Raw genomic sequence first — 27,995 nt, 5'->3', positions numbered from 1 at the left:
AAGGAAGGAGGGAGGGAGGAAGGAAGGAGGGAGGGAGGGAGGGAGGGAGGAAGGAAGAAAGAAAGAAAGGAAGGAAGGAGGGAGGAGAGTGGGAGGAGGGAGGGAGGAGGGAAGGCAAGGGAGGAAGGAAGGGAGGGAGGGAAAGGGACTACCCAAAGCACATACTTTAGGCAGGATGGGAACCACGTATGATCCGAGTTGAAACCCTGTCCCCTCCTCCAGACCTGGACACTGAGAAGTGGACCCCCTCTGTGGCCTCGCCCAGTGCTGGGAGCTGAGTCAGGGGCAAGCCACTCATCTTCCCCTGCACAAACCCATGCTCAGTCCCAAAATCCCCTTGCAGGCCAGCCCTGCCCCCGGGGAGCCCTCAGAGGGGGCCCCGGCCATCCGCCCACCCTGGAGGCACTCTGCCCGAGGCTTGGGACTTGATGCGCAGTTTGTGGGGCAGGGAGGGCTGACCCTCAGAGTCGTTCCCTGGGACAGGATAGACCACCCCGGGAGGCAGCTCCATCGGGTCAGCAGAGGGTGTGAGCAACACATCTGAGGGCCCCGAAGCCTGGTAACCAGTGGGCATGGGTGACCACAGCCTCCAGAAGGGCCTGAGCTCCGGTCTGGTCCCCCCATGCCCATCCAGGAGGTGACAACTGAATAAGGCAGCTGGGAGGGCAGCCTGCAAGGCCATGTCCATTCTCTTGGGGGCAGGGGGCGCAGGGTCCTGCGGGCACCTGGGGGAGGTGGCCAGACCAGTCCACCTGTGAGCCACCAGACAGCCCCCGCATCCCGGAACCCCAGTGTCCAGGGCGTATGGCCTCAAAAAGCAGCCACGGGAGCCAGAGAGGGAGGGGAGGGGTTCGGCCCTAGAGCAGGGGTCCCCAGGCCAGGGGGCGTCCCATAGCATGGCCTGCAGGGGCAGGGCCCGGGAGCCAGCGACGGAGGGCAGAAGGCCAAAGCGATGCCTCAGTGTCCACAGCTCGGCCCTGAGCAGAGTGTTTTCCTCCAGCAGCACGGCTAGCCTGCCCTCGAGGGCCGCGTCGTTGAGTCGCCGCTTTTCCCGGGACCTCTTGGCGGCTTCATTGTTCTTCCTCCGCTTCTCCCAGTAAACTGTGTCCTTCTTCTCTTCCGGCATGAACTCCCGCTGCCTCCGGATGGCCGGACCCCTGCCGCGTGCTCCCCGCAGGGTCTTGCTGCAACCCTGAGATACAACTGGCAGGCTGGAGAGACCCACGTCCATGGCTGCCTGGGGCACCTGGAACACAAGAGAGGGGTCTTGGACAGGAGGCAGGAGGCTGACCAGGATGACCCTCCCTCTAATTTATCCTGTGACCCCACCATCACAGACAGGTAAGGGCGCAGGTGGAGTGGGAGCGGGGAGGGTGGGGGGTGACCAGGATGGAGGCAGAGAGGGGTGTAATGGAGAGGAAGAGGAGAGGAGCTGGTGGGACCATTGGGTGTCTGGCAGAGGAGTGGGGGAGGCTTCCAGAGAGGCCGCTTGGCCGGGAAAAGCTTAGGAGCAGACCACAGTCTTCACGGAGAGCCGGTGGGGCACTGACCGTGTCCTTAGAGGATGCAGGCTCTTTCCCCGGGGTTCTTACCGCTGAGAAGTCAGCTGATAAGCCTAGAGCTCAGTCTGGTCTGAGCTCCAGGTTAAGATCCTTGGAGACCCAGAGGGAGAATGAAAGAGGGCTGAACCTGGAAAGAAAGAATGTGTGTCCATGGAGTTAAACTGAGTCAAGCTGGGTTCAAAAAATAAGCCAGTAGTCATCTGAATTGTGCCTAGGTTATGTCCCAAGACCTCCTCGATACATGGCCAGAATTTCGCATCTGCCCATCCATCCATCCGCCTACCCACACATTCATAAGATGATCGATCCATCTATGCACTCACTCAACTGTCCATTTGTCCATCCCTCTACCCACCTACTCAACCATCTATCCATTTATCCCCTCAAGCACCCACCCACCATCTGATTTGTCCATCCCTCTGCTCATTCAAACATTCCATCTATCCCCCATCCGACTACAGAATCATCTCCACATCTGCCACTCACACACCCACCCATCCACTCCCTGTCCATTCATTCACCGATAGAGTCATTTTTTTATAATATTGTACCTACAGGTAACAATAGAAAAAAAATTGGACTGTATAAAAATGTTTACATTTTGTGCATCAAAAGATACCACCCGCAAAGTAAAAAGATAGCTCACAGAATGGGAGGAAATATTTGCAAATCATAGATCTGATAAGGGATTAATATCCCAGAACATACAGAGAACTCCTACAACTTAGCAACAACAACAACAACAACAAGATAAAAATAAAAATAACCCAATTCAGAAATGGTCACAGGGCTTGAACAGACATTTCTCAAAAGAAGATACGCTGCTGGTCCACAAGCACGTGAAAAGAGGCTCAACAGCGCTAATCATTAAAGGAAACTCAAATCAAAACTACAGCGAGATATCGCCTCACATCCACCCGGACAGCTACCATTAAAACAAACCAAAACAGAAAATAGCCAAGTGTTGACCGGGAGGTAAAGAAATTACAACTCTCGCGAACTGCGGGCAGGAATGTAAAACGGTGCAGCCGCTGTGGAAAACAGTATGGCGTTTCCTCCAAAAAATTAAACATAGAACTACCCTGTGATCGAGCAACTCCACTTCTGGGCATACACCCAGAAAAATTGGAAGCAGGGTCTCAAAGAGATAGCCACACACCTATGTTCACAGCAGCAGCATTCACGGTGGCTAAGAAGCGGAAACAGCCCAAGTGTCCATGAACAGATGAACAGAGGAGCAAAATGTGGTCCAGCCATACAAGGGAATATGATTCAGCCCTTAAAAGGGAGGAGACTCTAACACCTGCTGCAACACGGATGAGCTTTGAAGGTGTGAGGCTCAGCGAAACAAGCCAGTCACAAAAAGACAAATGGTCTACGATGCCCTCATAAGAGGTACTTACAATAGTCAAAATTTCAAAGACAGAAAATAGCATGGCGGGTGCCGGGGGCCAAGGGGAGAGGAAAATGCGGAGTTATGCTTTAATGTTATGTAAAAAGAGAGTTATCTTCTCTTTTACAAGATGAAAACAGTATGGGGATGAGTGGTGCGGGAGGTAGCACAACTGTGTGAGTGTGTTTAATATTCTTGAACCATACACTTAAAAATGATTAAGACAGGGGCGCCTGGGCGGCTCAGTCAGGTGAGTGTCTGACTCCTGATTTCGGCTCAGGTCAGGATCCCAGGGTCGTGGGATCGAGCCCCACTGTGGGTTCCGCACTGAGTGTGGGGCCTGCTTGGGATTCTTTCTCTGTCTCTGAAATTTTTTTTTAAATGGTTAAAACAATAAATGTTATTTTATGTGTATTTTTAAGTTTTAATAATAAAATTTTTTAATAATACTAATGTAACTTTACTGAACGCCAGCCATCTTGCCATCCACATATCCATTCACCGGTCCCCCTTCATCCACCCGCAACACGGCCGTTCCCTCAACCATCCAGTAAGCATCCCTCCGTGTACCAGTCAGCCTCCCACAAATCCATTCATTCATCTGTGTGCCCAAGACATGGGGTTTCTGCCTGAGAAGTCAAAGCAGGCTCCAAGAAAGAGTGGGCATTGAGAGCTGGCATCCTTGTCCAGAGAACCCATGACTAACCTTCATGAGGGCGGGTATGTGTCTTTTTTTGTGTACAATTGTAGCCCTGGTACCTAATGTTGTGCTTGTAGACTGTAAGTGGTAAATAAACATTAATGAAAGAATGAATGAATGAATGAATGAATGAACAAATGAACGAACAGGTGAATCAAAACAGAACTTTGTTCACAGAAAATATTTGGCCCTTCTGCTGAACTGCCAGCCCCAAATCATGAAGCCAACCACATTTCCCTTTTTGCTTTGGCCACCAGGAAACTCAGTATTCAGTTTGAAGATAAGCTATAATAGCCTTCTTGATTGGGAAAGCCATTTTCTTCTGCAGTGTTATTATTTGAATTTAGTCTTTTGCTCTGTGCTAGCAGCTCTTGGCCTTAGTGTCTTGGCTGCATAAGATCATTGAGATCAAAAGACAACACTCTTCAAAACTCTGACCATGATTCTACGTCCTCGTTTCCCAAAGTATGCTGTCAGGAACCCCAGTGCCGAGGGTGCACTGCCCAAAAAAAGAGAAAAAAATACAATACATTTGAGAAATGCTGTATATCCTACACCCTACCTGAGAATCTTAATGATTCTCAGGAGCACCTGGGTGGCTCAATCAATTAAGCGTCCAACTTCGGCTCAGCTCATGATCTTGTGGTTCATGAGTTTGAGACCCACATTGGGCTCTGTGCTGACAGCTCAGAGCCTGGAGCCTCTTTCAGATTCTGTGTCTCCCTCTCTCTCTGCCCCTCCCCTGCTCACACTCTGTCTCTCTTTCTCTCCAAAATAGATAAACATTTAAAAGATTGTTAAAGGCTCTGAGAAGTCCTGCAAAAAAAAAAAAATTTTTTTTAACTTTGTTTGACTTAGAGGTTCTCAAACTCACAAAATATCTACTTTACAAAACACCTTGGGATGCAAATTCATTCATTCATTCATTCATTCATTCATACAGCACTGAGCCAGGTCCTAAGCTGGTTACCAGAGGAAAATCAAACAGCCCTGTGCCTTCACAAAGCCCCCAGTCACATGGTAAAGGTAAGTGAGATATAATGGAAAACACAGGCCCAGAGAGGGTCTGCTATCTGCCCAAGTCACACAGTAAGTTAGCGGCAGGATGAGGATTTGAATGCCATCTGTCTAATGCGTGGGTCCGTTCTGCTTACGGGTCTGAGGGGCTGCTATGTCTGCAGTCATGGCTGGGCTTCGAACAAAAGGCTTTGCGGGGCCCTGCAGTCACCTGAGTCGGCAAGAACCCCTAGTCACCAGAGGGACTCCAGTACCACTGCCTGGGACCCCCTCTGAGAACTGGTTACGAGGGGGACACCAGCACCGAGGCCCAAGACCCCCTGTGAGGCCCAACGGGCATCTGGGGCCACCTGGCCACCGGCCCACCTGCTGCAGCAGGTGGCCCATGCTGGCCTGTAACCGTGGACCCTGCTGCACAGGACCCGGGTGGGGGGCCCTGGGTTTGCACCTGCCTAGTCCTCACGCCTGCTCCTGGCAGTCAGACCACCTATCACATCCTTGTCCAGGAGGCCACGTTCCCTGGCCCCTTTCAGCCGTCTGAGGCCAGCACACGCTCTGGCAGGAGTGCATCGTCCTGCTTACAGAGAAGGAAACCGAGGCTCAGGAGCTCCCGCGGCTGGCCTGGGGGTGTTGGCAATTTCACAAGTCGGCCTGATTTTCCCTCCCATCCTTTCCTCCCAGCATGGTGACTGCCACCACCACCACCCCCCCCCCAGCCCCACAGCCACTGCTGACACCCCTGCCCCCTCACCCCACCCCCACCACTTCCCTGTCCACACGTGCACGCACCCCCTCCGCTCTCCTCGCAGCGCCGGCCGCAGCCCAGGCGTCACCTATCCCCCCTGGGTCCACACCCGCCTGCACCCCGGTCCCTCCAAACCCACCAGCAGCCCAGAGGACTCTTTTTCAAAACCCCACTGACCCTCAGGTTAGAAACCTCTGGGGTGTGCTTATGAAAGCACACAAAATGATCCCTGAAAACAGTGCTCATGTGCAGCTCAGGACCCCCCCCTTCTCCACCCTGGGGCCGGGGAGCGAACGGACACAGACGCTGCACGAATGGGTTTTGGAATGAACCAGTGAATGCGTGAGTATTTGAACCAGGTAATGAGTGACCTGAAAATGTATGAGTGAGCAAGCAGACGGAGAAATACCCCAGGGGCAGGGCCCTGAGAGTGGGGTACAGTAAGCCTCAGTGAATCCTCTCTCTCCCCCAGAGGGCTGGGCCTGGGCCTTCCACTGCCCAGACGGCTCATCTGAGACCCAACCAACGTGAGCCCCCAGACAGGCTCTCGCTCAGGGTCCTTTGTCCCACCAGCCAGAGCATCCTGCTGCCACCGACCTGGCCCTGTCGGGGGCAGGGGGTGGGGGGGCCTCAGAGGGGGTCCTGAGCACCATTCCAACTTCAAGGATACTCACAGGAGCCCAGGAGTTGATGTGCGCCAGCATGGAGCACATCCCAAGGCCCTGGGGCCAGCGCCCGTGGGCACCATCCCGGTTCAGGGAGAGAGGACGGAACCGGGAGGGGGGGGGGGCAGGCAAACCCAGGGATGACTGGAGCAGGGGCCAGACAGGCTGGAAAGGAAGCAGACAAAGACCGGGGATCCTCCAAGGAAAAGTCAAAACCAGCAGATGCCCAAGAAAGAAGACAGCGTGGGCTGGCAGTCAGAGCCAGCCAGTGGGGTATGAGAGGGCAAGTGCCACTGTGCAGCTCCCTTCCTGAGTCCCTCCTCCTCCCTGTGGCTTGGCCTGAGCTCCCCCTAACCACCGACCCCCACCTCCACAGGAACCCAAAGGGAGATGGGGCAGCAGATAGCTCAGCTGCCTGAATTTATTTAGAGAAGACGCAGCGAGGGCTGGGCTGAACCTTCCTGTGGTCACCGGGGAAGCACTAATGGAAGGCAGTGAGTCAGGGGCACTCGTGCGCAACAGCCTGAGGCAGCGGCGAGCAAGGAAACAGGAAAGGGGTCTCCCCCAGAGATGGCCCAGGCCAGTTCCACCCCAGCCCCAGCAGCCTGCACAGCTTCCCTGACAGTGGCCGTCAAAGTCTGGCTTGGTTTTCTGGAGTGACGGGGAGCTCATTCACTGTTAACTTAAGCTGCTGTCGGGCTGGGTGAGCTCTCACCATCCGGGTTTCCCTGCAACAGAACCAACACCCACCTTTACTAGACCTTTTCCCTTAGAATTCATTCTCTCTGTTGGTGAAACACCCCTCCTCCCTTTGGCCCCTAGATTCTCCGAGAATTGGACAGATCGATGTTCACATCCCCCTAGCCCCTCCTCGGGTCTGCTTTCCACGGAAAGCAGTTGTGTTTGGTGAGTGCCTACGAGGTGCCAGGCGCAAAGAACGCCTCGCCTTGTACTTACTGCCGTTCCAAGCTCCAAGAAGAAAGTTCGGTCATTACCCTCACTTGACGGATGAAAAGAGGCCCTGAGGAGTCAGGTGATTGATGACCTGCCTGAGTCAGCGCGGCCAGAATGCAGGCAATGGCCTCCGGGTCCACGCCTTCTGAACACAGCAGGTTAGCCTTCCTGGACTTTCCCGCTCTTTCCACTGAGGACACATTTTTTAGTTCATTCAGCACCTCTGACGGGTAGAGATCAGTACCCACAGAGGAAAAAAGGGTCCAGAAACTGCACAGCTAACAACGGGGCGGGACTTAGATGAGCATACAAGCCACCAGGGTCATACAAAGGACGGACAGAGCTAAGACCTTAAACCCGCTTGAACTGGGTTCAAATCCTCCTTCTTAGCTAAGCATGTTTGGGCAAGTCACATCACCTCTATGAGCTTCCGATGCCTCAACTAAAATGGGGATAATAGGGGCGCCTGGGGGGCTCAGTCGGTTAAGCATCCGACTTCGGCTCAGGTCATGATCTCGCAGTTTGTGGGTTCGAGCCCCACATCGGGCTCCGTGCTGACAGCTCAGAGCCTGGAGCCTGCTTTGGACTTTGTGTCTCCCTCTCTCTCTGCCCCTGCTCGTGCTCTGTCTCTCTCAAAAATAATAAAAACATTTAAAAAAATAAAACAAAATGAGGATAATAGCAGTACCTAGTTCATTGGTCATGTAAAGAATAAATCCCCGGGGCGCCTGGGTGGCGCAGTCGGTTAAGCGTGCGACTTCAGCCAGGTCACGATCTCGCGGTTCGTGGGTTCGAGCCCCGCGTCAGGCTCCGGGCTGACGGCTCAGAGCCTGGAGCCTGTTTCCGATTCTGTGTCTCCCTCTCTCTCTGCCCCTCCCCCGTTCATGCTCTGTCTCTCTCTGTCCCCAAAATAAATTTAAAAAACGTTGAAAGAAAAAAAAACTTTTTTTTTAAAAGAATAAATCCCAGCGATCCTGGTGTTAAAAGCCGATACGTAATAATAGTTAACAATCCACGCAGCCACTTTTTATTTGATGGTGGTATTAGAACCCTCTCCCACTAGGTTTCTGCCACCCTGCTCCCATGATTATTTGTGTCGAAAATACCTCTGAGAACCCTCAGAGACCACTCAACACCCTGTATCGGTTTACAGATGACAAAATCGGACTTCCTTTCAAGATGGCGCACCAAGTACACATTGAGACCTTCCCATTCCTCCCCTAAACACTTAGAAATGACAGGAAAATGTTAACTTGAATGAGGGACCAAAGAAGAAGTGCCCTATGACAAGGGTGTGCCCACCCTTGTACGTACAGGGCTGCCTAAGATAGGAGATCAAGAGCGCACATTCTCAAAAGACTCTGAGCAAGGAGAAATATCCTGAAGAGATGAATTCACAACCACTTCATGAAGTTCTCACATACTCTCCCACTGGAAGAATTTACATCAGAGGAAATAGAGATTACTGGTGCGATGTGAAAGCAGTTGTGCAATGAATAGATTGAGGAACTCCGAAAGACAAAGGATGGAATGATAGCCATTAGACAAGAACAGGAGGTTATAGAACAAAAACAGGTTGATTTTTTTTATCTTTATTTATTTTTGAGAGACAGAGAGAGAGAGAGAGAGAGAGAGAGAGCATGAGTGGGATAGGGGCAGAGTGAGAGAGGGATACAGAATCCGAAGCAGGCTCCAGGCTCTGAGCTGTCAGCACAGAGCCCGACATGGGGCTTGAACCCACGAGCCGTGAGATCATGACCTGAGCCGAAGTCGGAGGCTCAACCGACTGAGCCACCCAGGCGCCCCAAAACAGGTTGATTTTTTAAAAGAACCAATGAGAGCTCTGATATGAAAAATATAGTTGCTAGGGACGCCTGGGTGGCTCAATCGGTTAAGCATCCGACTTCGGCTCAGGTGATGATCTCGTGGTTCGTGAGTTTGAGCCCCGTGTCGGGCTCTGTGCTGACAGCTCAGAGCCTGGAGCCTGCTTCGGATTCTGTGTCTCCCTCTCTCTCTGCCCCTCCCCTGCTCTCTCTCTCTCTCTCTCTCTCTCTCAAAACTGAATAAACTTAGAAAAAAATTTTTAAATAAAAAGAAAAATATAGTTGCTAAAACACTTCAGAAATGAGTTGCCTGATTGAAGGAGAAAACAAGACCCAGAACTGGGAAGGGACTGACCAAGGTCACATGGGATTTTAAAGGCAAATGGTACCAGAACACAGAACCCAGATTTTAGAAGATCAGAACTAAGGTCAAACTCAGGAGCTGAGTCCTGGGGCCATTTATGGAAACTCTTTTTGAGGGTGTTCTGCGATTCCTTCCCCCACTTTCTTTTTTTTTTTTCCCCTGTATCATAATACTGCTGCTGAGCTGAACTCCGCAGCTCCCCCCTAATGAAGAGCAGAGTTTCCATCCCCTGACTGGTCTGGGTGGGACCATGGGTATGGAGAAATGGCGAGCTTTCTCCTCCAAAATTAGAATTTAATTAAACAGAATCTGAATGTGAAGAAAAGAGTTGACTAAAACTGAGAGTAAAGCTCCAATACTGGCCATGGGATGCTGGACTGGTGACTTCACATCTCTGAGCCTCAGATTCCTCATCTATAAAATGGCTTTGATGGGTCCTGTCACATGCTGATGTTTTGAGAATAGAAAGTTGTATGCACAAGACATCTGGCGTTCCAAGGTCTCCCATGGAACACCTTTCTGGGGCTCAACAACCCTCTTTTTTGAGCCCAAAGAAACCCCAGATGAGGACAAAGCTACAGTCACTCAGGCCACCAACACAGGAGAGAAATTTAAAACCTTGAAAGGACAGGGGCGCCTGGGTGGCGCAGTCGGTTAAGCGTCCGACTTTAGCCAGGTAACGATCTCGTGGTCCGTGAGTTCAAACCCCGCGCCGGGCTCTGGGCTGATGGCTCAGAGCCTGGAGCCTGTTTCCGATTCTGTGTCTCCCTCTCTCTCTGCCCCTCCCCCGTTCATGCTCTGTCTCTCTCTGTCCCAAAAATAAATAAACGTTGAAAAAAAAAATTTTTTAAACATTGAAAGGACAAAAAAAAAGGTGATAAAAAAAGATGAATCAAAGGAGAGAGGGTAGGCTGACTTACAAATCCCCCACCTACATGGTCGGATGGCAGCCCACAATTTTTCCCTTTACACCGTGTTATGGGGGGAACTAAAAATGACCACAAACTCTCCGGTGGGTATAAGCCTTCTTAACACTCACAGGCAAGAAGTGACATCTGTGTGGCCAATTCACATCTGGAAAAATTGTTCATCCCTTTCCCTTAACAAGAAAAATACTCACTCGTTTTCATCTACACAATGAGATACCATTTTTTTCTGGCTGAAATGGGCAAAGATTTAAAAACGATAAAACCCAATGCTAGCAAGGATGTGGTGAGATGGGCACTTGTGTACCTAGAAAGAGAAGGTATAAGCTGCTTCCTGGCAGGGCAACTAAACAATCTGAAGCAGAGTTGGACTCCTACCCTGTTTGAGGGATAAAGATGTCACTTCTCTCCCACCTGGATCCCTGCTCCAAGCATCTGTCTATTCTGGCCTTAGCAGCCCCAACATCCCTCCTCCAACACACCATTCCAGCCACTTAGAACCTCTTTTGTTTCCCAGAAAGCTGTTCTTTCATTCATGCACGCTGTGCCTTCTGCCCGAAACATCTTCCACCTTCTCTCACCTCTTCCCCAGCCAAATCTGACTCATCCTTCAGGACTTAGCTTACGTGTTACCTCCTGCAGCAAGCCCACAACACTGACCCCTCTCCACTAGGCCAGGAGTCGCTCTGGGCTCCCAGGGTCCTGTGGATTTCCACCACCACCACAGTGATGACCCTGGGTGTGTCCCCACCCCCCCACCCCCACCGATCTGCAGATATTCACAAGTACTTGACAAATATAGAAGTGAAATATTTGGAGAAGAGGGTGTGCTCTGTGTGGTCTCAGAAGGTTGAGCCAAGACCACAGATTGGGGTGGGAGGGAGGGGGGTAGAGGTTCAGGCTGGAGCCAGTGTCTGAAATAATTTTCTAAGAAGTCCAGCTCACTAACGCAGAAGAAGCTGCCTCAATAGGTGATGAGCTGCCCATCACAGGAGGTGTGCAAGCAGGGGGTTGGAAACCACTTCTCTTTCTTTGTGACTTCCCCATCCTTACCTGGCCAGAATTGGGGGGGGGGGCTTGAAGGAGATGCCCTCTTCCCCAAGTGGTTCTATGGGGCTTTCTTGTGACTCAGAAAACTGCCCAGGGAGGACTATGGACCCGCAGAGACTATTCCCACGGAGCTGATACAGCCCAGCCCATTCCTCAGAAAGGCCACAGAGTCCCAAGACGCTACACTCTCATGGGGTTCAGGGAGCCCGATGGAGCCCCAGGGCCCTCTCACTCTGAGCAAACCCACGCCTCATAAAAGCCCCAGTGAAACCGACCTCTAAAACCGAGAGCCCTCTGCGGGAACTCAGATTTCAAGGGGAAAATGCAAGGCACTGTGGGATTGTGGCGAGCCCTACCCCTCCCCTGAGCCCCCTCCCAAGGCCCGGGAAGAGGCCGGAAGCCGTTGGTACCTCTGTGCCCAACCCACAAGCCCAGCTAGAGTCCCAGAGCGGGGACCAGACTGATAGGCAGGAAGGGGGTGGGCCAGGGGACAGGGTGTCTGCCATCCCTCCTGTGCTGGTGACACACAATGTGGCCTTAGACAAGGGCCAGCTGCTCTCTGAGCCTCAGTGTCTTCACTGTCAAATAGGTACAAGATTGGTGCCCGGGTTGGTTAAGTAACGTTGGTTACGTGCTTAGTCCCAAAACATAGTAGGTGTTTTGTTCTTCAACTCCATGAGCTTCAGGGAGGTCCCTGGGGCTCATGGGGGTCTGATCCGATGGCAGGACAGTGTCACATGAGTGTCAGCTCAGTGGAAATTGACCTCCTAAAACTGATGAGGCACAAAATTCATCTCGGCCCTGGGCCAGACGGATCCCTCAGGCTCTATCTCCCCGCTCTATCCAGCCCAAACTCCCAAAATGCTTCAGATCCTTGGGGCCCAGGCAGGCCAGGGCCCCACTGCCTGGTGGAAATTTGAGGCCCCCTAATCAGCCTGGGGGTGGTGTCACCAGGAAGGGGTGAGGGCACCTGGCCCCAGTCACCACCCAGACCCAAGGGAAGGCACCCCAGAGGTGCCCTGTGTCCAGCCAAGCCCAGGACCCACCCAGCTCCTGCTTCCACTCAGGCCCCGGCCAGAAGGGTCTCTCTTCTGGGCACCTGTGTGCCCAAATCCACCCCCCCACACACACACAGGGGTCTAGACACCATCCAAGCCCACCAGGCCTTACCCACACATCCCATCAATCCTGCTCCAAGTCTCAAGGCTGTGGCTGCTCTCAGTCACTCTGCTCCAGCCACACGGGGTCTCCTCGCTGCTCTCCCAACACTGCAAGCATGGTCCTGCCTCAGGGCCTTTGCACGGGCTGTTCCCTCTACCTAGAATGCTGTTCCCCCAGATACTCACATATGGTACCTCCCTCACCATCTTTAGGTCTCTCCTCCCCTGCAAGGTCCGTCCTGACCCCTAGGCTAAATCACCACCCACCCACACACCCCATCCGTCTTCTCTCCTTCTTATCGGGCCTCGTGCTTATAGGGGGCGCTTACCACACTCCTTACTTTTTCAATAGTGACAATTGACTTGCTCCGTGTCCGTCTGCCACCAGAATGCTAGCCCCTGATGACAGGGCCCACTCCCCTCTGTGTACAAGGAGCTCCAGGGCCGCAGACTCCTTTCTGTGAAATGGGCAACAGGGGTGCCCTGAGAGAGTTTCCGGCTCTGCGAGCCCTGCCCTCCACCCCAGGGGTGGCTCTCCCTCCTCCATCTGCGGAACTGCACTCAAAGAAACATCCCACTTTCCCTGCCCCCACCCCATGGTTCCCGGAGACAGGCTGTGTCCCTGGGGCCTTCAGGGGGCAGGGCCTGGACCCTGTGACTTCTCTGGGTTCCCGAAACACTCACTGGCCTCATCCAAGCCCTTTCTGGGTGCCCAGCTCTGCCTGTGCTAAGCACTTTACAGACACTATCTGCCAGAGGGATCTCCTCACCACACAATCACATTATGCCACTTACCAGCTCAACGTCCTCGGCAGATCAAGACCACACTCCCTTGCCCTACCCACAGGGCCTCCCACACAGTCCGGATGGGGCTGGTCCCCTCCATGCTCCAACCACTGGGACTCACCACAGGGCCTTTGCACCTGCAGGCCTGCTGCCTGGACCGCTCCGCCTCCCCTCTCCCAGTGTCCTCATTCTCATCCTTTGATTGCCAACTTCTCCGAGAAGCCCTCCCTGACTTGCCAGGAAAGAAGTCAGGGAGAAACAGTAGGTGTTTCTGCTTCTTAGCATTTATTATCCCAGTAAGTTTTAAAGTTTATTTATTTATTTTGAGAAGCGGGGAAGAGACAGAGAGGTAGAGGGGCAGAGCAGGGGGAAAGAGAGAATCCCAAGCAGGCTCCGCACGGTCAGTGCAGAGCCCCACGTGGGGCTTGGGGTTCCCCCAAACAACTTTACATTCATTTGTGTAACTTATTCACTATCTTGGGGCGCCTGGCTGGCTCAGTCCGTTAAGCGTTCGACTCTTGATGTCGGCTCAGGTCACAATCTCATGGTTCGTGGGTCCAAGCCCCACACTGGGCTCTGCACTCACTGTGCCAAACCTGCTTGGGATTCTCTGTCTCCCTCTCTCTCTGCCCCTCCCCCCACTCGCTCTCTATTTCTCTCTCCCCAAAAATACATAAACGTTAAAAAAAATAATACCATCTCTCTTTCTCCAATGAGACCAAGGCCTGTTTCTTCCCCCAAGATATATCCCCACTCCAGGGCCTGGCACATAGTAGATGCTTGATAAATACTCATGAATGAGTGTTGGGCCGAATCCCACTATCCCCCCCAGGCTCCCATTCTACAGGTGAGGAGACTGAGGCTCGCTCCTGACTTCTCTTCTGCACAGCCTGCCCCCCCTCAGCCCCCCAGGCAGCCTCCTAACCCCCTCCTCCAGCTTTAGGGCAGTGGTCCAAAGCCAAGGGGATGTTTGTCAAAGTTTGGGGACACATTTGGCTGTCACAACTAGGGGGTGAATGCTACCGGCATCTCGTGGGTAGAGGCCAAGGATGCTGCTCACACCCTACAGTGACCAGCACAAAGGATTATCCAGCCTCAAATGTCAATGAGAAAGTCTGCTTCAGGAGAAGTGGCCACATCCTAGCCTGACTGATAAAGACTGGCCAGGCCTGGGCCCAGGGGCCATCTGATCAGAACCAGTGATAGATGTTAACAGTAGCTCCCCAGACAGATTTCACCTGGACCCAGCTGCCACTGTTTCAGCTGAAAGAAAAAGAGAGAGGAGAGGAGGGGAGGGGAGGGGAGGGGAGGGGAGGGGAGGGGAGGGGAGGGGAGGGAAGGGAAGGGAAGGGAAGGGAAGGGAAGGGAAGGGAAGAGAAGAGAAGAGAAGAGAAGAGAAGAGAAGAGAGAAGAGGAAAATGAAAGAAAGGAAAGGAAAGAAAGGAAAGGAAAGGAGGACATAAAGGAAGAAAAGAAAGGAAGGAAGCAAAAGAAAGTCACCATCAAAAGACACAAGCCACAGAGCAAGAAGGCAACCCACGGAATGGAAGAAAATATCTCCAAATCATAGATTAATATCCAAAACATATAGAGAACTCCTATAGTTCAGCAATAATGACAAAAAAAAAAAGAGCCCTCAATTAAAAATTGAGCAAAGGGCTTGAACAGACATTTCTCCAAAGAAGATGCCTAAGTGGCCAGTAAGCCCATGAGGAGAGGCTCAGCGTCACTGATCATTCAGGAAACGCACAGGAAAACGGGAGCGGGCCCTCGCACAGCACGGGTTAGGACTGTGTGGTTCCACTGACCCGCAAATTGGTTATAAATACCATCCAGGCCCATAAACGTATTTTCTCTTCCTTATGACTTCCTTAACAACACTGTCCTTTCTCTCACAATGACTTCATTATAAGAACACGGCACCTAATACCTGAACATACAAAATACGTACATGGAACATGCAAAACATGCATTCATGGACCGTCCACGTTATCACTAAGGTTTCCGGCCAACAGTAGGCTGACTGCAGTTAGGTTTCAGAGAGCCGAAAGCTGTATGTGGGCTTTCGGCTTGTGGGATGTGGTCGGTGCCCCTAATTCCTGTCTTCAAGTATCAACTGTACAAGATACAGCCTTACACACCTGAGGACAGCTGCTGTTAAAACACACACACACACACACACACACACACACACACACACACAGAAAATAACAAGTGTTGGCGATGATGTTGTGAAACTAGAACCTTCAGGTACTGTTGGTGGGAATATAAAACGGCACGGCTGTTCGCTGCGGAAAACAGTGCGGGGGTTCTTCAAAAACTTAAAAATAGAACTCCCATATGATCCAGAAGTTGCATTTATGGGGTCAACACCCAAGAGAATTGAACGCAGGGATTTGGGGAGCCTGGGTGGCTCAGTCGGTTGAGCGTCTGACTCTTGATTTCAGTTCAGGTCATGATCCCAGGGTCGTGGGATCCAGCCCCTGGATGGGCTTGGTACTGGGCATGGAGCCTACTTAAGTCTCTCTCTCTCTCTCTCTCTCTCTCTCTCTCAAAAGAAAGCAAGCAGGAACTCTAAGAAATATTTGCACACCTATGTTCAGTGCACAGGGCATGATTCACGATACCTAAAACGTGGAAGCAACCCAGCGCCCATCGACACATGAATGCAACAAGACGCGGTCCGTCCACACAATGGAACATTTAGCCGAAAAAGAAAGGATAATCTGACACCTGCCACAACATGGAAGAACCCAGAAGACACTAGGCCCCGTGACATAAGCCAGACACAAAAAGACAAATACTGTACAAATCCACTGAAATGAGGTCCCCGGAGTAGCCAGAGATGTAGACAGAAGGGGGATGGTGGGAGCCAGGGGCGGGGGAGGGGAAGGGGAGTCAGCGTTTCACGGGGACCGAGATTCAGTTCGGAAAGATGAGAAAGTTCTGGAGGCGGATGGTGGTGATGGTTGCACAACACTAGGGACGTATTTAATACCACTGACTTCTATCTCTATAAATGGTTAAGATGGCAAATTTTATGTTATGTGTATTTTACCAAAATATTTAAAAACTGGGTGGGGGGGAGAGGGAGGGACACAGAGCAAGCAGTCATGTCTGAAGCATGGGCTGGCATGTCTGTAGAACCCCAGACATGTCCAGCCCTCCAGGGCTCCCACCTCCCATAGGATAAAAGCCCAAGTCCTCCAGAGGCCCAGAAGGCACTGTACCACCTGCCCCTCTCCGTCCCTGCCCTTGTTCCTCCCCATCTCCCCCCTTGCTCACTCCACTCGGGCCACGAAGGCCTCCTTCCTGTTCCTCTGACATGCCAGGCCTGGTCCCACCCCAGGGCCTTTTCACAGTATATGCCTTCTACCTGGAATGCCCTCCCACTTCAATATCTATATGGCTGATCCCCTCTCTCAATGCCCGCAACCCTCTGTGCAGGACAGAGTGCTTGCGCCCACCTAATCCCCTCTATGTCAGACTTGAAGTTTGGGGAACAAGGCCCGACCCAGCAGCGCGTGGTCTCAGAGACACAACATCCAGGTGGTTTGCGCTAAGTGACTCCACCCTCAGGGCCAACCGTGGGTCGTCGCGGCGTGTCTTGCCTCCCCTTCCCATCTGAGCAGGGCCCAGAGCCCCCCAGGCACCTGCTACTGCCATACGGTGGGCACAAAACAATTGCTCAATAAACACGTGCATGAAAATGCATTATGGAGGGATAGAGAAGAGAGAGAGAGGAAGAGAAAGAGATACAGAAACAGAAAAGGCAGGAAGGGCAGAGAGGGAAGGAGAGACGGAGGCCAGCAAAGAAAGAGAAAGAGAGAGCACAGACGGCCACTAAGCCACGAACGACGTCCCACACACGCAGCAGACCCCAGCAGACAACAGCCAGAGGTTTGTGACCACGAACTCGGCAACAAACGCTCGGTCCCATCCCCACGGACACTGGACCCCAACTCCCCCAAGTCCCTAGCATACGTGCATCTCCCCACGACAGTCAGACCCCACAACAGACACACCCTGAGGACACACACACGCACACACACGGGTCTGCATGGCTGCCGGACCCACCTAACCACCAGATCCTGGAACACGTGGGACCCCCCTCACCCCGTGACAAACCCCACCCTCTCCTACAGCCAGACCCCTAGACGACCACACCACAGCAGACCCTCCCAGGTCCCCAGGCATCCTCTTCTGGGACCTCGACCTCCCACTCAGCGCCCCCCCTACACACACACACCCCGACAGGTGTAGCCACCCATGGGGACCAGCACTATCCGGTCCTTTTCAGGGTTACACGAAGCTGGTACTTTTCATTCCATAAGTGCTGACAAGGCGACAACAGCTGTCGTCAGCCTCCTGAGGTGGGGAACAGGGGTCGGGTGTGGGGGCCACACGAGTGGAGGGAGCAAAGAGGAGGGCGGGAGCCAGGAGGGGAAAGGGAAAGGACACAAGCCAGCAGAAGCTGGGGCACAGAGAGGAGGTGGCCGCAGGAGGCCCCCCAAAATGGAGGCGGGCATTGGGGTCTGAAGCCAGATGGTCCCGCACACCGCTGGCCCTGGCCCCCACCCCACCGGCCAGCCCGCCCCGTCCCTTGCCCGGGGCCCCGCCGGGTCTCCCTCGGGGCAGGGGGAGGACAGGTCCCTCCGACTTGGAGAAAGGCCTGTTCTTCCTCAGCCAGCCCTGAGCCCGGCTCAGATGAGGCAACAGAGATGTGGCCGACAGAGACAGAGAGATACACAGGTAGGGAGACACCCAGAGAGGATCCCAAAGAAAGCCAGAGACCCAGCGAGACAGGGAGAGACACAGAAAGAGAGAGAGCTGGGGCAGGAAAGCTGGAGGGGGGCAGAAAAAGAGAAAGGGACTGAGATGGGCAGCAGGAGGTGGCCTGGGGGTGGGGGGGGGTTGTTCCCGGGGTTCCCCCAGTGCCCTGGATGTCGGCCAGCCCAGGGAGACCTCTACCTGCACACGGGGCTCACTTCCCGGGTCGCTGTTTCCCCAGCCGGTCCTGCGCGAGCCACGAGCCACATCAGCCGCGTGGGGCCTCCAAACTCCTCCGCGGTGGAGGGAGTCACCAGCGCTTCCGTAAAGGTGACACCCCGGCCCCCAGCCTGTAGCTCGTGGCTTTCCCTGCAGAGCGGTCCCCCCCCCCCCACCTGGTGTCTGCCCGGGGAGCAGCTGTTTGTGGGCTGGCTTCAACTCCGGGTGGGGGTGGGGGTGGGGGGTCACTGGGGAGCAAACCTCACCACCAGGCGTGCGCCAAGGGGGGGGGGGGTCCTGCTGGTCTGCCCCCTGGGGGCCCAGCAAGCGGGTGGTCTGGCTGGCCAAAGCTCCAGAATGTCATTCCACCCCCCTAAGACCCTCCTGGAAAGATCAGAGGAGCAAAAGCAAAGGTCCCTTTCTCTTCCAAGTGAGGACACTCCCCTGCTCAAACACCCTCTGTGGCTCCTCCTTGCCGTTCAGATTTCCTAATCCTTCTCCCCGAAGACATACGCCCTCTGCCCAGTCTACCCACCAGAGGAGGCAAGCACACAGCAATTTAGTAACGTGCCCCCCGGGGGAACGTGAAGCCCGATCTTTCACTTCAGTATGAATTTCCAGAGCGGACATGAGTGAATGCGGACGGCAGGTATTCCAGGCAGAGGGAACAGCACAGGCAAAGGCTTAGAGGCAAGGATCCGCATGGACGTGTTTCCGAGGGATCCTGGGAGAGGTGGTCAGAGCTGCTGGTAGGAAAGCCCTCGCACGTGGCCCCCGGGGTGGGTGAACCGGATGGGGCGGGGGGCGGGCTGCAGGTGCGGAGAAGCCCGAGGCACGCTCCCACCCCCAGACCCCGCTGGTTTTGAGGAGGATTGACGCCCAGGTGGTATCGAGCGGGCCTCGACTTGGGGGACAGCGCCGCCTGGTGGGCACGGTGTGGGACTGCACCCTCCTTCGCGGGTTCACCCCGCAGACGTTCACCGCCGCCCCAGCCGCGTTCCCGGAGCACGTGACCCCCCCCAATGGGGTTATTTTGTAATTCCCCGCTCCTATAAAACAAATTCACCTTCGTCAGTAATCCTGAAGTGAAAAAATGATAATAGCCAGGAAATAAATGCAGATGAAAAGTTCATTAGTGTCTGATATAAAAATGGGGTTTTTTTTTAATTTTTTTTTCAATGTTTATTTATTTTTGGGACAGAGAGAGACAGAGCATGAACGGGGGAGGGGCAGAGAGAGAGGGAGGCACAGAATCGGAAACAGGCTCCAGGCTCTGAGCCATCAGCCCAGAGCCCGACGCGGGGCTCGAACTCACGGACCGCGAGATCGTGACCTGGCTGAAGTCGGACGCTTAACCGACTGCGCCACCCAGGCACCCCTAAAAATGTTTTTACGTTGGGGCGCCTGGGTGGCTCAGTCCGTTGAGCGGTCAGTCGACTTCGGCTCAGGTCTTGATCTCACGGCTGGTGGGTTCGAGTCCGGCGTGGGGCTCTGTGCTGACGGCTCAGGGCCTGGAGCCTGCTTCGGATTCTGCGTCTCCCTTTCTCTGCCCCTCCCCCAGTCTGGCTCTGGCTCTCTCTCTCTCTCTCTCTCAAAAATAAATAAACGTTTAAGAAAAAAAATTTAATAAATAAAATAAAAATATTTTACGTAACAAGTGGCCAGTCACTAAGTGAATTTTAATATCCACACGCCGTACAGGTTTGGCAGGCACCAAGTCGTAGCACTGATGTAACATTTTATTTTCTTGATTCATTCATTAGTGTTACAACAAGGAAGAATTTCTTAAAAAGAAGTTTTGTACACTTCACACACCTTACAATTTTATTTGTCAACTACACCTCGATAAAGCTGAAGAAGTAGAATTAAAGAACTAAAAAGAATAACTTTCCATGTTTAAGATATTACTCAAACTCATCAGCACTATCGTTCACGTATGAAATAATATTTACACTTGTCAATGAAAAATATCTCATGGTTTCCCACACTTTGCTGTTTTAATAAACACAAATATAATCTCCAAGTGGTCGCAGAAAAATACAAAATAATAATATGAATAATAATATCATTATCAGTATATTAGTATATAATATATATCTTAATTAGTATTATATTATTATTATTATGTGCTGCCTGCATGATTGCTAAGCGTCCCATGCTATTCTTTTTTTTTTCATTTTTATATTATTTTTTTTTATTTTTAACTTGTTTTATTTTTTATTTTTTTTAATTTACATCCAAATTAGTTAGCATATAGTGCAACAATGACTTCAGGAGTAGATTCCTTAGTGCCCCTGACCCATTCAGCCCATCCCCCCTCCCGCAGCCCCTCCTGTAACCCTCAGTTTGTTCTCCATGTTTATGACTCTCTTCTGTTTTGTCCCCTTCCCTGTTTTTATATTATTTTTATTTCCCTTCCCTTGTGTTCATCTGTTCTGTGTCATAAAGTCCTCATATGAGTGAAGTCATAGGATTTTTGTCCTACTCTGACTAATTTTGCTTAACATAATACCCTCTAGTTCCATCCACATAGTTGCAAATGGCAAGATTCCATTCTTTTTGATAGATGAATAATACTCCATTGTATATATATACCACAGCTTCTTTATCCATTCATCCATCGATGAACATTTGGGCTCTTTCCATACTTTGGCTATTGTCAATGGTGCCGCTTTAAACATGGGGGTGCATGTATCCCTTTGAAACAGCACACCTGTATCCCTTGGGTAAATGCCTAGTAGTGCAATTGCTGGGTCGTAGGGTAGTTCATTTTTAGTTTTTTTGAGAAACCTCCAGACTGTCTTCCAGAGTGGCTGCACCAGATGGCATTCCCAATGTCCCACACTATTCTAATCACTTTACACATTGTAACCTTATTCCTCATCCAAACCTGTGAGGCAGGGTACTATTATGACCCCATCTTACAGATGAGGAAGCTGAGGCACGAGGGGATCAAGGTAATGGCTCAAGGTCACACAACTAGGAAGGGACGGAACTGGCTATGACCCCACAGGGCATGTGTTCTTGACCTCCGGGCTCTGTTGGCCTAGATTGAGGTCAGGGGAGAGGTGGTCGAGGACCACTGCCCTGAGGACATGGCTGGGTTAACCAGGAGGAGAAGAGGGCATGTCAGGCAGAGGGGACAGCAGCAGTTGAGGGCAGAGTCCCTGAGGCGGGAGTACATTCAGGGGTTCGGAGGAACAGGGAGGAGGCCTATGGGGCTGGAACTGAGCGACGTAAGGACAGCGGTGGGGACGCGAGACAGAGGTGGTGACAGGGGCCACCTCCTGTAGGGCCTCGGGGACCCCATGCAAGAGAGAAGTGACTCTGGCATCACCTGGAATCAGTCAGGACCCCTTTGAGTGTGAATGACACAAGAGGCTGGATCTCACACAGAATGGGGGGCCCAGGCATCATGGCCCTGCCCACCCCAGCTATGTGGCCTTGGGAGAATAGCTCTCCCCCGTCCCGTGCCTCAGTTTCCTCATCTGTACAAGGGGGATAATAACGGTACCTAACTTGGAGGGTTGTTGGGAGAATTAAGTAGGTTAATACATGCCAAATGGTTGGAATGAAGGTCCGGATGTAGGAAGGGCTACCTAATGTCATGTATCATTATCTTCATTATCACAATAGAGATGAGAGCCCGACAGCGGCAGGTGGGGTTTGATCCAGGCGCTCACATGATATCACCAAGGCTCTGGTGTCTTCCCTCTGCTATCTGAGGCTGCCTGGGCTTTACATTCTGGCTTCACACTGCAGTGAAAGCCCCGGTCCCAACCCTGTAGTCCACAATATGGCCACTGCCATTTCTTCCATCCTCAAACCACACTATCTAGGGCCACATTGAAGGCCTCTTCCAGTTGCCCCAAAGAAAGAAAAAAAGGAGGGAGAGGGAGACACGCATCCCCAGAATCCCCAGCAAGTTTCCTCGCCTCTCACTGGCTCTGAGTGGGTTACAAGCCCGCTCCTGAGCCAAGGAAGGGCTGTGGCCAGAAAGAGAAGATAGTGGCTGGGAGCTGGGGCTGCAGCCAATCACAGCCGAGGATGGGCGGTGCATGGTCAGAAGAGAAAGTCAGGGTCCTAGCTCTATTTCACCTGCCCTGATGGGTTCCATGCTGGAGTCTTGGAGAGTCCCCCACCTTGCCTCAGTTTCCCTACTCTACTCCAGCCCCCACATTTCACATCAAGTTGATTCCAGAGCAGAGACGTGGGGAAACCAGCCTCACCCTCCCAGGGGTCACTTTTGGGTATTTATTCTCATTGATATCATCCCCCCCCCCCAGCAAGGCCCACCCTCTTTCCCAGCTTCCCTCCCTCATCACCCTGCCCCGCGGAGGAATGAGGCAGCTCACACAAGACAGAAGTTGAATTTATTTTTGGCATTGTGAGTGGTTGTCTGGGGACTCCTAAGAGTCCTCTTCCTTCGGTGGCCAGAGGAAGAGCATTCCTCAGTAGAAGGAACACCCCCTCAGCTCCAGAGGGACCCCAAAACACCAGGGTGGGACCAGGCTACACAGCCTGGGTGAGTCTAAGAGGACCCATCTACCCCAGATCTTCCTCCCCTCGCATCCCTCCTGCCCCAGACAGAGAGGAGGGATGTGAAGGGTAGTTTTGTGCCAACCTGGCTAGGCTAAAGCCCCTGGTTATTCAATCCATCAAATGCTAATCTACGAGTTGCTGTGAAGGCATTTCGTAGCTGTGGCGCTACGCCTTCAATCTGCTGCCTTTAAGTAAAGCAGATTACCTTCACTGTATGGGTGGGCCTCGTCGAATCAGTTGAAGGCGTTAAGAGCCCAAACTGTGGTTTCCCAGAGAATAAGGAATTCTGCCTCAGGACTGCAGCGTCCACTCCTGCCTGAGTCTCCAGCCTGCCCTGCAAACGTCGGACTTGCCAGCCCCCACAATTGCTGCGGCCAATTGCTTAAAATAAATATCTTAATATATACACTATTGGTTCTATCTCCCTGGAGAGCCCTGACAGGCCATCCCCCTTACTGCTGCCGAGCTTGGGGAAGGGGAAGAGTTGAGCTGGCCCCAGCCAAAGTGAAGTCCTGGGTGTTAAGGGGAGGCAGAGAAGGTTAAGCTGGGGCACGGGGGTCTCCATCCCCAGAGAGGCAGATCAGACACAGGTATTCTTGGCCCCCTGTCCGAGCCCTTTGGGCCCCTTCGCCTCACCAGCCAAATTATACTGCTCCCCCCGTCAGGAAATCTGAACGATCCCCGCCCCCGGGGATAGCAGGACCAAGTAGAGTCGGGCCACAGCCCACACCCCGTAACCTGGCCATAATCAGGGCGTGAACAAAGCACGGCCCTCAGGGAGTCAAACGCTCAAGTGGTGGCATGCCGGGGTACTGGGTGACAAAGGGAGTCTCGGGTGTGAGAGCGCTGGACGTCAGCCTAGTGGGGAGTTCAGCCACGGCTATGTCAACTTAGCACAGGTGGAGCTTTTGACATGGATGGTGGGGCCACCCTCTACTGAGGGTTGGCCAGTGAGGACTGGGGGACAGAACTCACTGGGTGTCAGGGCGACAGAGCACCAGGAGCCGGCTGCTGAGTGCTGGAGAAACGAAAAGAGGGGAGCCTGGGGGGCTCGGCCCGTTAAGCGTCCGACTCTTGATTTTGGCTCAGGTCAGGATCTCATGGTTCAAGGCTTCGAGCCCCGCATCGGGCTCTGTGCTGACAGCGCTGAGCCCGCGTGGGATCCTCGGTCTCCCTCTCTCTCTGCTTCTCCCTCTCCCTCTCTCTCTCTGTCTCTCACAAATAAAGAAATAGCCATTAAAAAAAAAAAAAAAAGGAATACACACCAAGGGCCAGGCGCCGGTCTGCATCGTCCCATATCCAGTGGAAGGTTGGTGTGTGGGGCCAGTGGGAAGATGGCAATTAGAGAAACGGCTGTGGATACCCATGCACCGTGCGGGGTGCTGGAGGCAGGCGTCTCGGCTGTTGGGGGGAGCTGGGTGCTTTCTGATTGAGGCTGGTTAACAGACGCTGGAGATGGGACATACGGCCCAGAAGGGCGTCCATGTGCCGGACCATTTATTTCGGTGTTTGGCTGTCAGCACCTTAGAGGACGGCCAGGATCTGGGACACGAAAGGGACCGAGTGTCGGGACGCCCACGTGTCACGTGGCCGGATAGAGCACAGCAGCCGGTTTGGGTGAGCGCCTTGCCTACTGCCTGATGAGAAGGGGTGAGAGTTGGGGTGTTCATGGTGGGCTTCCCCCAGCCCAGAGGTGGGGAGTCTGCGTGCCCGGGATGTTGGCGTCTTCAGAACTGGCCTGAGTATCGAGGCGTTGGCAGTGGCTGACGGGAAAGCGGGAGTCTCGAGGCTAGAAGATTCTCCTATGCCCTGAGAGTCTGGACCACGTGAGGGGATGCTGGCTTTGGTGTAAGCGTTGCTGAATCAACGTGTTGGATGCCAGCTGCTGGGAGACAGATTGCAGATGCTGGCTCACAAAGGTTCTGGAAGCGTCCGCAGATGGAGTGTGTGGGTCCGGGCCCACCAGGCAGTGCGCTGGGGAGTACAGACCTAAGAGAGCCCGAGGTGCGGAGCTGAGAAGGCCACACACTGGGTGAGGGCCTCTGGATGTGGCTGCATTGGCCAGAGTCATGCTGGGAAGCAGCTGACGGGGCACCAGGCATCGGGGAGAGCTGGCTTGGGCCTCTCTCCGCCCCAGGTCCGGCAGGGGACTCAGTGGGTCCCCTTCCCCGGCCTGTAGACCCAGCAGCCACTCGTGAGCGTGCCCGTCTGGGCCAGACCCCCTCACCGACCCTTCCCACCCAGCCCTTGCTTGCCTTGTAGGGCATCCAGCCATAAACGGAGGCCTCACGGATGGTGACTCGGTAACTCCAAATGTCACAAAGTCTGGAGAATGGGGGACTGTCCACGCACTCTGATGCACACCAATATACCCCACTCTCTGGGGATGGGAGGGGCTGCTAGGATGGGACACAGGTGTAGTCACTGATGTCAGCACCCAGGTTCCCTGGAGAGGCCAGAGTGACCTCGGCATTGCCTGGTTAACAAGCAGCACGCTTGCTAGGAGACTAAGTCTTAAATGTTCTCCCTGTGCCTCAGTTTTCTCATCTGTAAAGTGGAGATCATTACAGGCAATGAGCTCACACAGTGGTGGGCGTGGGCAGTGATTGGCATACAATAGGTGTTCGATATGTGCACGTCTATGCTGGGTGTCCTTCCCGATGCATCAGCCTTTATCCGAAGTAAGAAATGATAATGGGGGGGGGGGGGCGCCTGGGTGGCTCAGCCTGTTGAGCATCTGACTCTTGCTTTCAGCTCAGGTCATGATCCCAGAGTCAGGAGATCGGGCCCCAAGTTGGGCTCCATGCTGGGTGGGAACCTGCTTAAGGTTCCCCCCGCCTGCACCACTCACACACTCTCTCGCTCTCAAAAAAAAAGATAATTATGTGAGGTGATGGAGGTAGGAGGGGGGAGCTAATACAATGGGGGTAATCACGGTAATTATCCTGCAATATACAAGTGTATGAAATCACCTCATTGCACACCTTAAACTCACACAACATTATATGTCAATTATATCTCAAAAAGAGATATCACTTGGGGAAAATAGAACGGGTACGGGTGAAACTCAGAGAAAAGCAAATGCAAATGCATCACAATCGCTGATGGGTGAAATACACTGAATCCTCCATCCAAACACAATTTTTTTTTTTTTTTTTTTTTTTTTTAGTAAAAACGTAATTTCTTACTCCCAGAATCACCTATTTGCCTATCTGTGTGAAGAAATCTGGCTAAGCATTCCTGGGAAGCTGTGCCCGGGTCCCTTTTGGAGAAACAGATGATAAGGTCTCTGGGTAGTGCATCCGTGTTCACTCTGACCCACAAGATGCGATTCTTACGGTTAATTGCCACGACGCAACTTCAAACTCGGCTGTGATTCAGTCCAGAGCTTCACAGAACACCAATTTCAGGAACTTTCGTGAACAGTGACAACCAGGGAGGGACCACATTCTGATATTTAAACGATTTTATGCTGGTGTGAGATCTTTTCCGATACTTCTCCTTCGGTTTGTCACGTGCCACAAACAGACTGCGAAAGGGACACTGACAGTCATGACCTTGGCATTGCGTTAATTGTTGGCAGAGGTTACCTTTGATGTAAAAAGAACAAAACTCAGTGCGCTGGCTATTGAAACACACTCTTTCCAGCTTGGAACCATTTGCACATCCAGAGGAGCGAGAGAAATCTGACCAAGGAATTATGAAAACCAAGTTGAAAGTTTTTAAAAACTCACCGCATGCCCTCCCAGACTGACACCTCTGTTTGCAGCCTCGGGGGGTCCCTGGCAACATCTCAAAGGTCACGTGACCTGGTTGGCTTCCCCGGCTCAGTGTCAGACACATCCGTTCTTCACTCACTCAGACCAGGAGCACTGGGGGACCCTCAGCTCCTCTCTGTACACCCCATAGCCAATCCCCCAGCAAACTCTAGAAGCTCCGGTTCAAAAGCTAGCCAGGATCAACCCACTTTCCCCCTCCTTAGCCCCACCTGGTCCATCCTGTCATGCCCCACCTGGACCAGTCCTGGTCCCCCAGTCCCACCCTGGCCCCCACAGTCTGTCCTCCCGGCAGCAGCCAGAGGGCGCCCGTGAGCACCTGAGACAGGTCTGCAGCTCTTGGGGACTCCCAGTTTCCTCAGGGTAAAAGCCCAAATTCTACCCTCCACCCCTCCTCCCTCTTCCCGCCTTCACCCACTCTGCTCCAGCCACATGGACCTCCGCGTTGTTCCTCCAACTGCCAGGCCCAGTCCTGCCCCAGGGCCTTTGCATGGGCTGTTTCCCTGCCTGTACCAGCTATCCCTCCCTCACATCCTTCAGGTCTCCTCAAGTCACCTCCGCAGAAAGGCCTCCTCTGACCCCTAAGCTAAATAACCACACCCCTTCTCTGATTCACACTCTCCCCTTTTTATCCTGCTTTGTGTTAAATTCAGGGCCGTTATTACTGTCTCTATCACTTACTCATTTGCGTAGTGTCTGTCTCTGCCATTATAATGCCAGCCCTTGGAGGGAGGGGACGGCTCCTCTCTATGTATCCAGTGTCTACAACAAACCCACCTGCCTGGGGTCAGATACCAACTTCACCCCTGCCGGGCAGGTGGGAGCTAAACCAAGTTGCTTGCCCTCCCAGTGCCTCAGTTTTCTCATCTGTAAAGTGGAGATCATTACAGGCAATGAGCTCACACAGTGGTGGGCGTGGGCAGTGATTGGCATACAATAGGTGTTCGATATGTGCACGTCTATGCTGGGTGTCCTTCCCGATGCATCAGCCTTTATCCGAATGCGTGTGTGCACAGGCAGGCACGTGGCTCCACTCCTGTGTGTCTACCTGCGGGCAGGGCATGCACGCAGAGAGAAACTGAGTCAACCGCCACAGGCCAGGCCCAGCCCCCTGCTCCTCCCCATCCAGACCCAGTGCCCGGGGACCCCACTCCCGTCCTGGCACTGGCCCCACCACCCTCCACCTCCACCAGCTCGCCTGGTTCAGGAGTGGACCTTCCATCTGAGTTCGAGGTGTCCATCTATCTCTGAGGCTAAAGGTCATGGGCCAAAAGGGCCCCAGCTGGGGGGTGCCCCCCCTCCACGTTCTTGGGAGGATTCCACAGGGACCGTGCTGGGAGAGTACCCTCTTCAGCTCCACCCCCGTCTCTGCTGGGGTCCGGATTCATCTCTCACCCGCCCAGCTCCATCCCCGAGCCCCCACCTCTGAGATGCCCACCTGGCCCGTGGGGACCACTGAGGACGGATGGGCCAGGCATCTGAGGGGAGCGGCCCTGGGGGAGGCGAAAGGGACAGTGACCGGTATGGGGAACAGGGTCTCCCC

The 27,995-nt window shown here is 53.2% G+C and overlaps 1 protein-coding gene across 1 annotated transcript; it reads right to left on the bottom strand.

Moving 5' to 3' along the window:
* Window positions 1-53: 53 nt before the first annotated feature.
* NFILZ (NFIL3 like basic leucine zipper) lies at window positions 54-18,389 on the bottom strand. The gene is made up of 3 exons (XM_053217772.1): window positions 18,117-18,389; window positions 1,593-1,689; window positions 54-1,246 (listed from the first exon to the last, which is right to left on the bottom strand). Exon 3 carries the CDS (start codon window positions 1,229-1,231, stop codon window positions 368-370), a length of 864 nt encoding a protein of 287 aa, XP_053073747.1. The 5' UTR covers window positions 1,232-1,246; window positions 1,593-1,689; window positions 18,117-18,389; the 3' UTR covers window positions 54-367.
* Between the last annotated feature and the right edge of the window lie 9,606 nt (window positions 18,390-27,995).

Source organism: Acinonyx jubatus, chromosome A2, assembly GCF_027475565.1.
Source record: "Acinonyx jubatus isolate Ajub_Pintada_27869175 chromosome A2, VMU_Ajub_asm_v1.0, whole genome shotgun sequence".
NCBI classification, from domain to species: domain Eukaryota; kingdom Metazoa; phylum Chordata; class Mammalia; order Carnivora; family Felidae; genus Acinonyx; species Acinonyx jubatus.
The sequence above is the reverse complement of the archived record's forward strand: the minus strand, read 5'-3'. Positions and strand labels throughout refer to the sequence as shown.

Excerpts from the sequence above, each read along its gene's own strand:
- NFILZ (XM_053217772.1), bottom strand. The coding sequence starts at position 1,231 with ATGGACGTGGGTCTCTCCAGCCTGCCAGTTGTATCTCAGGGTTGCAGC.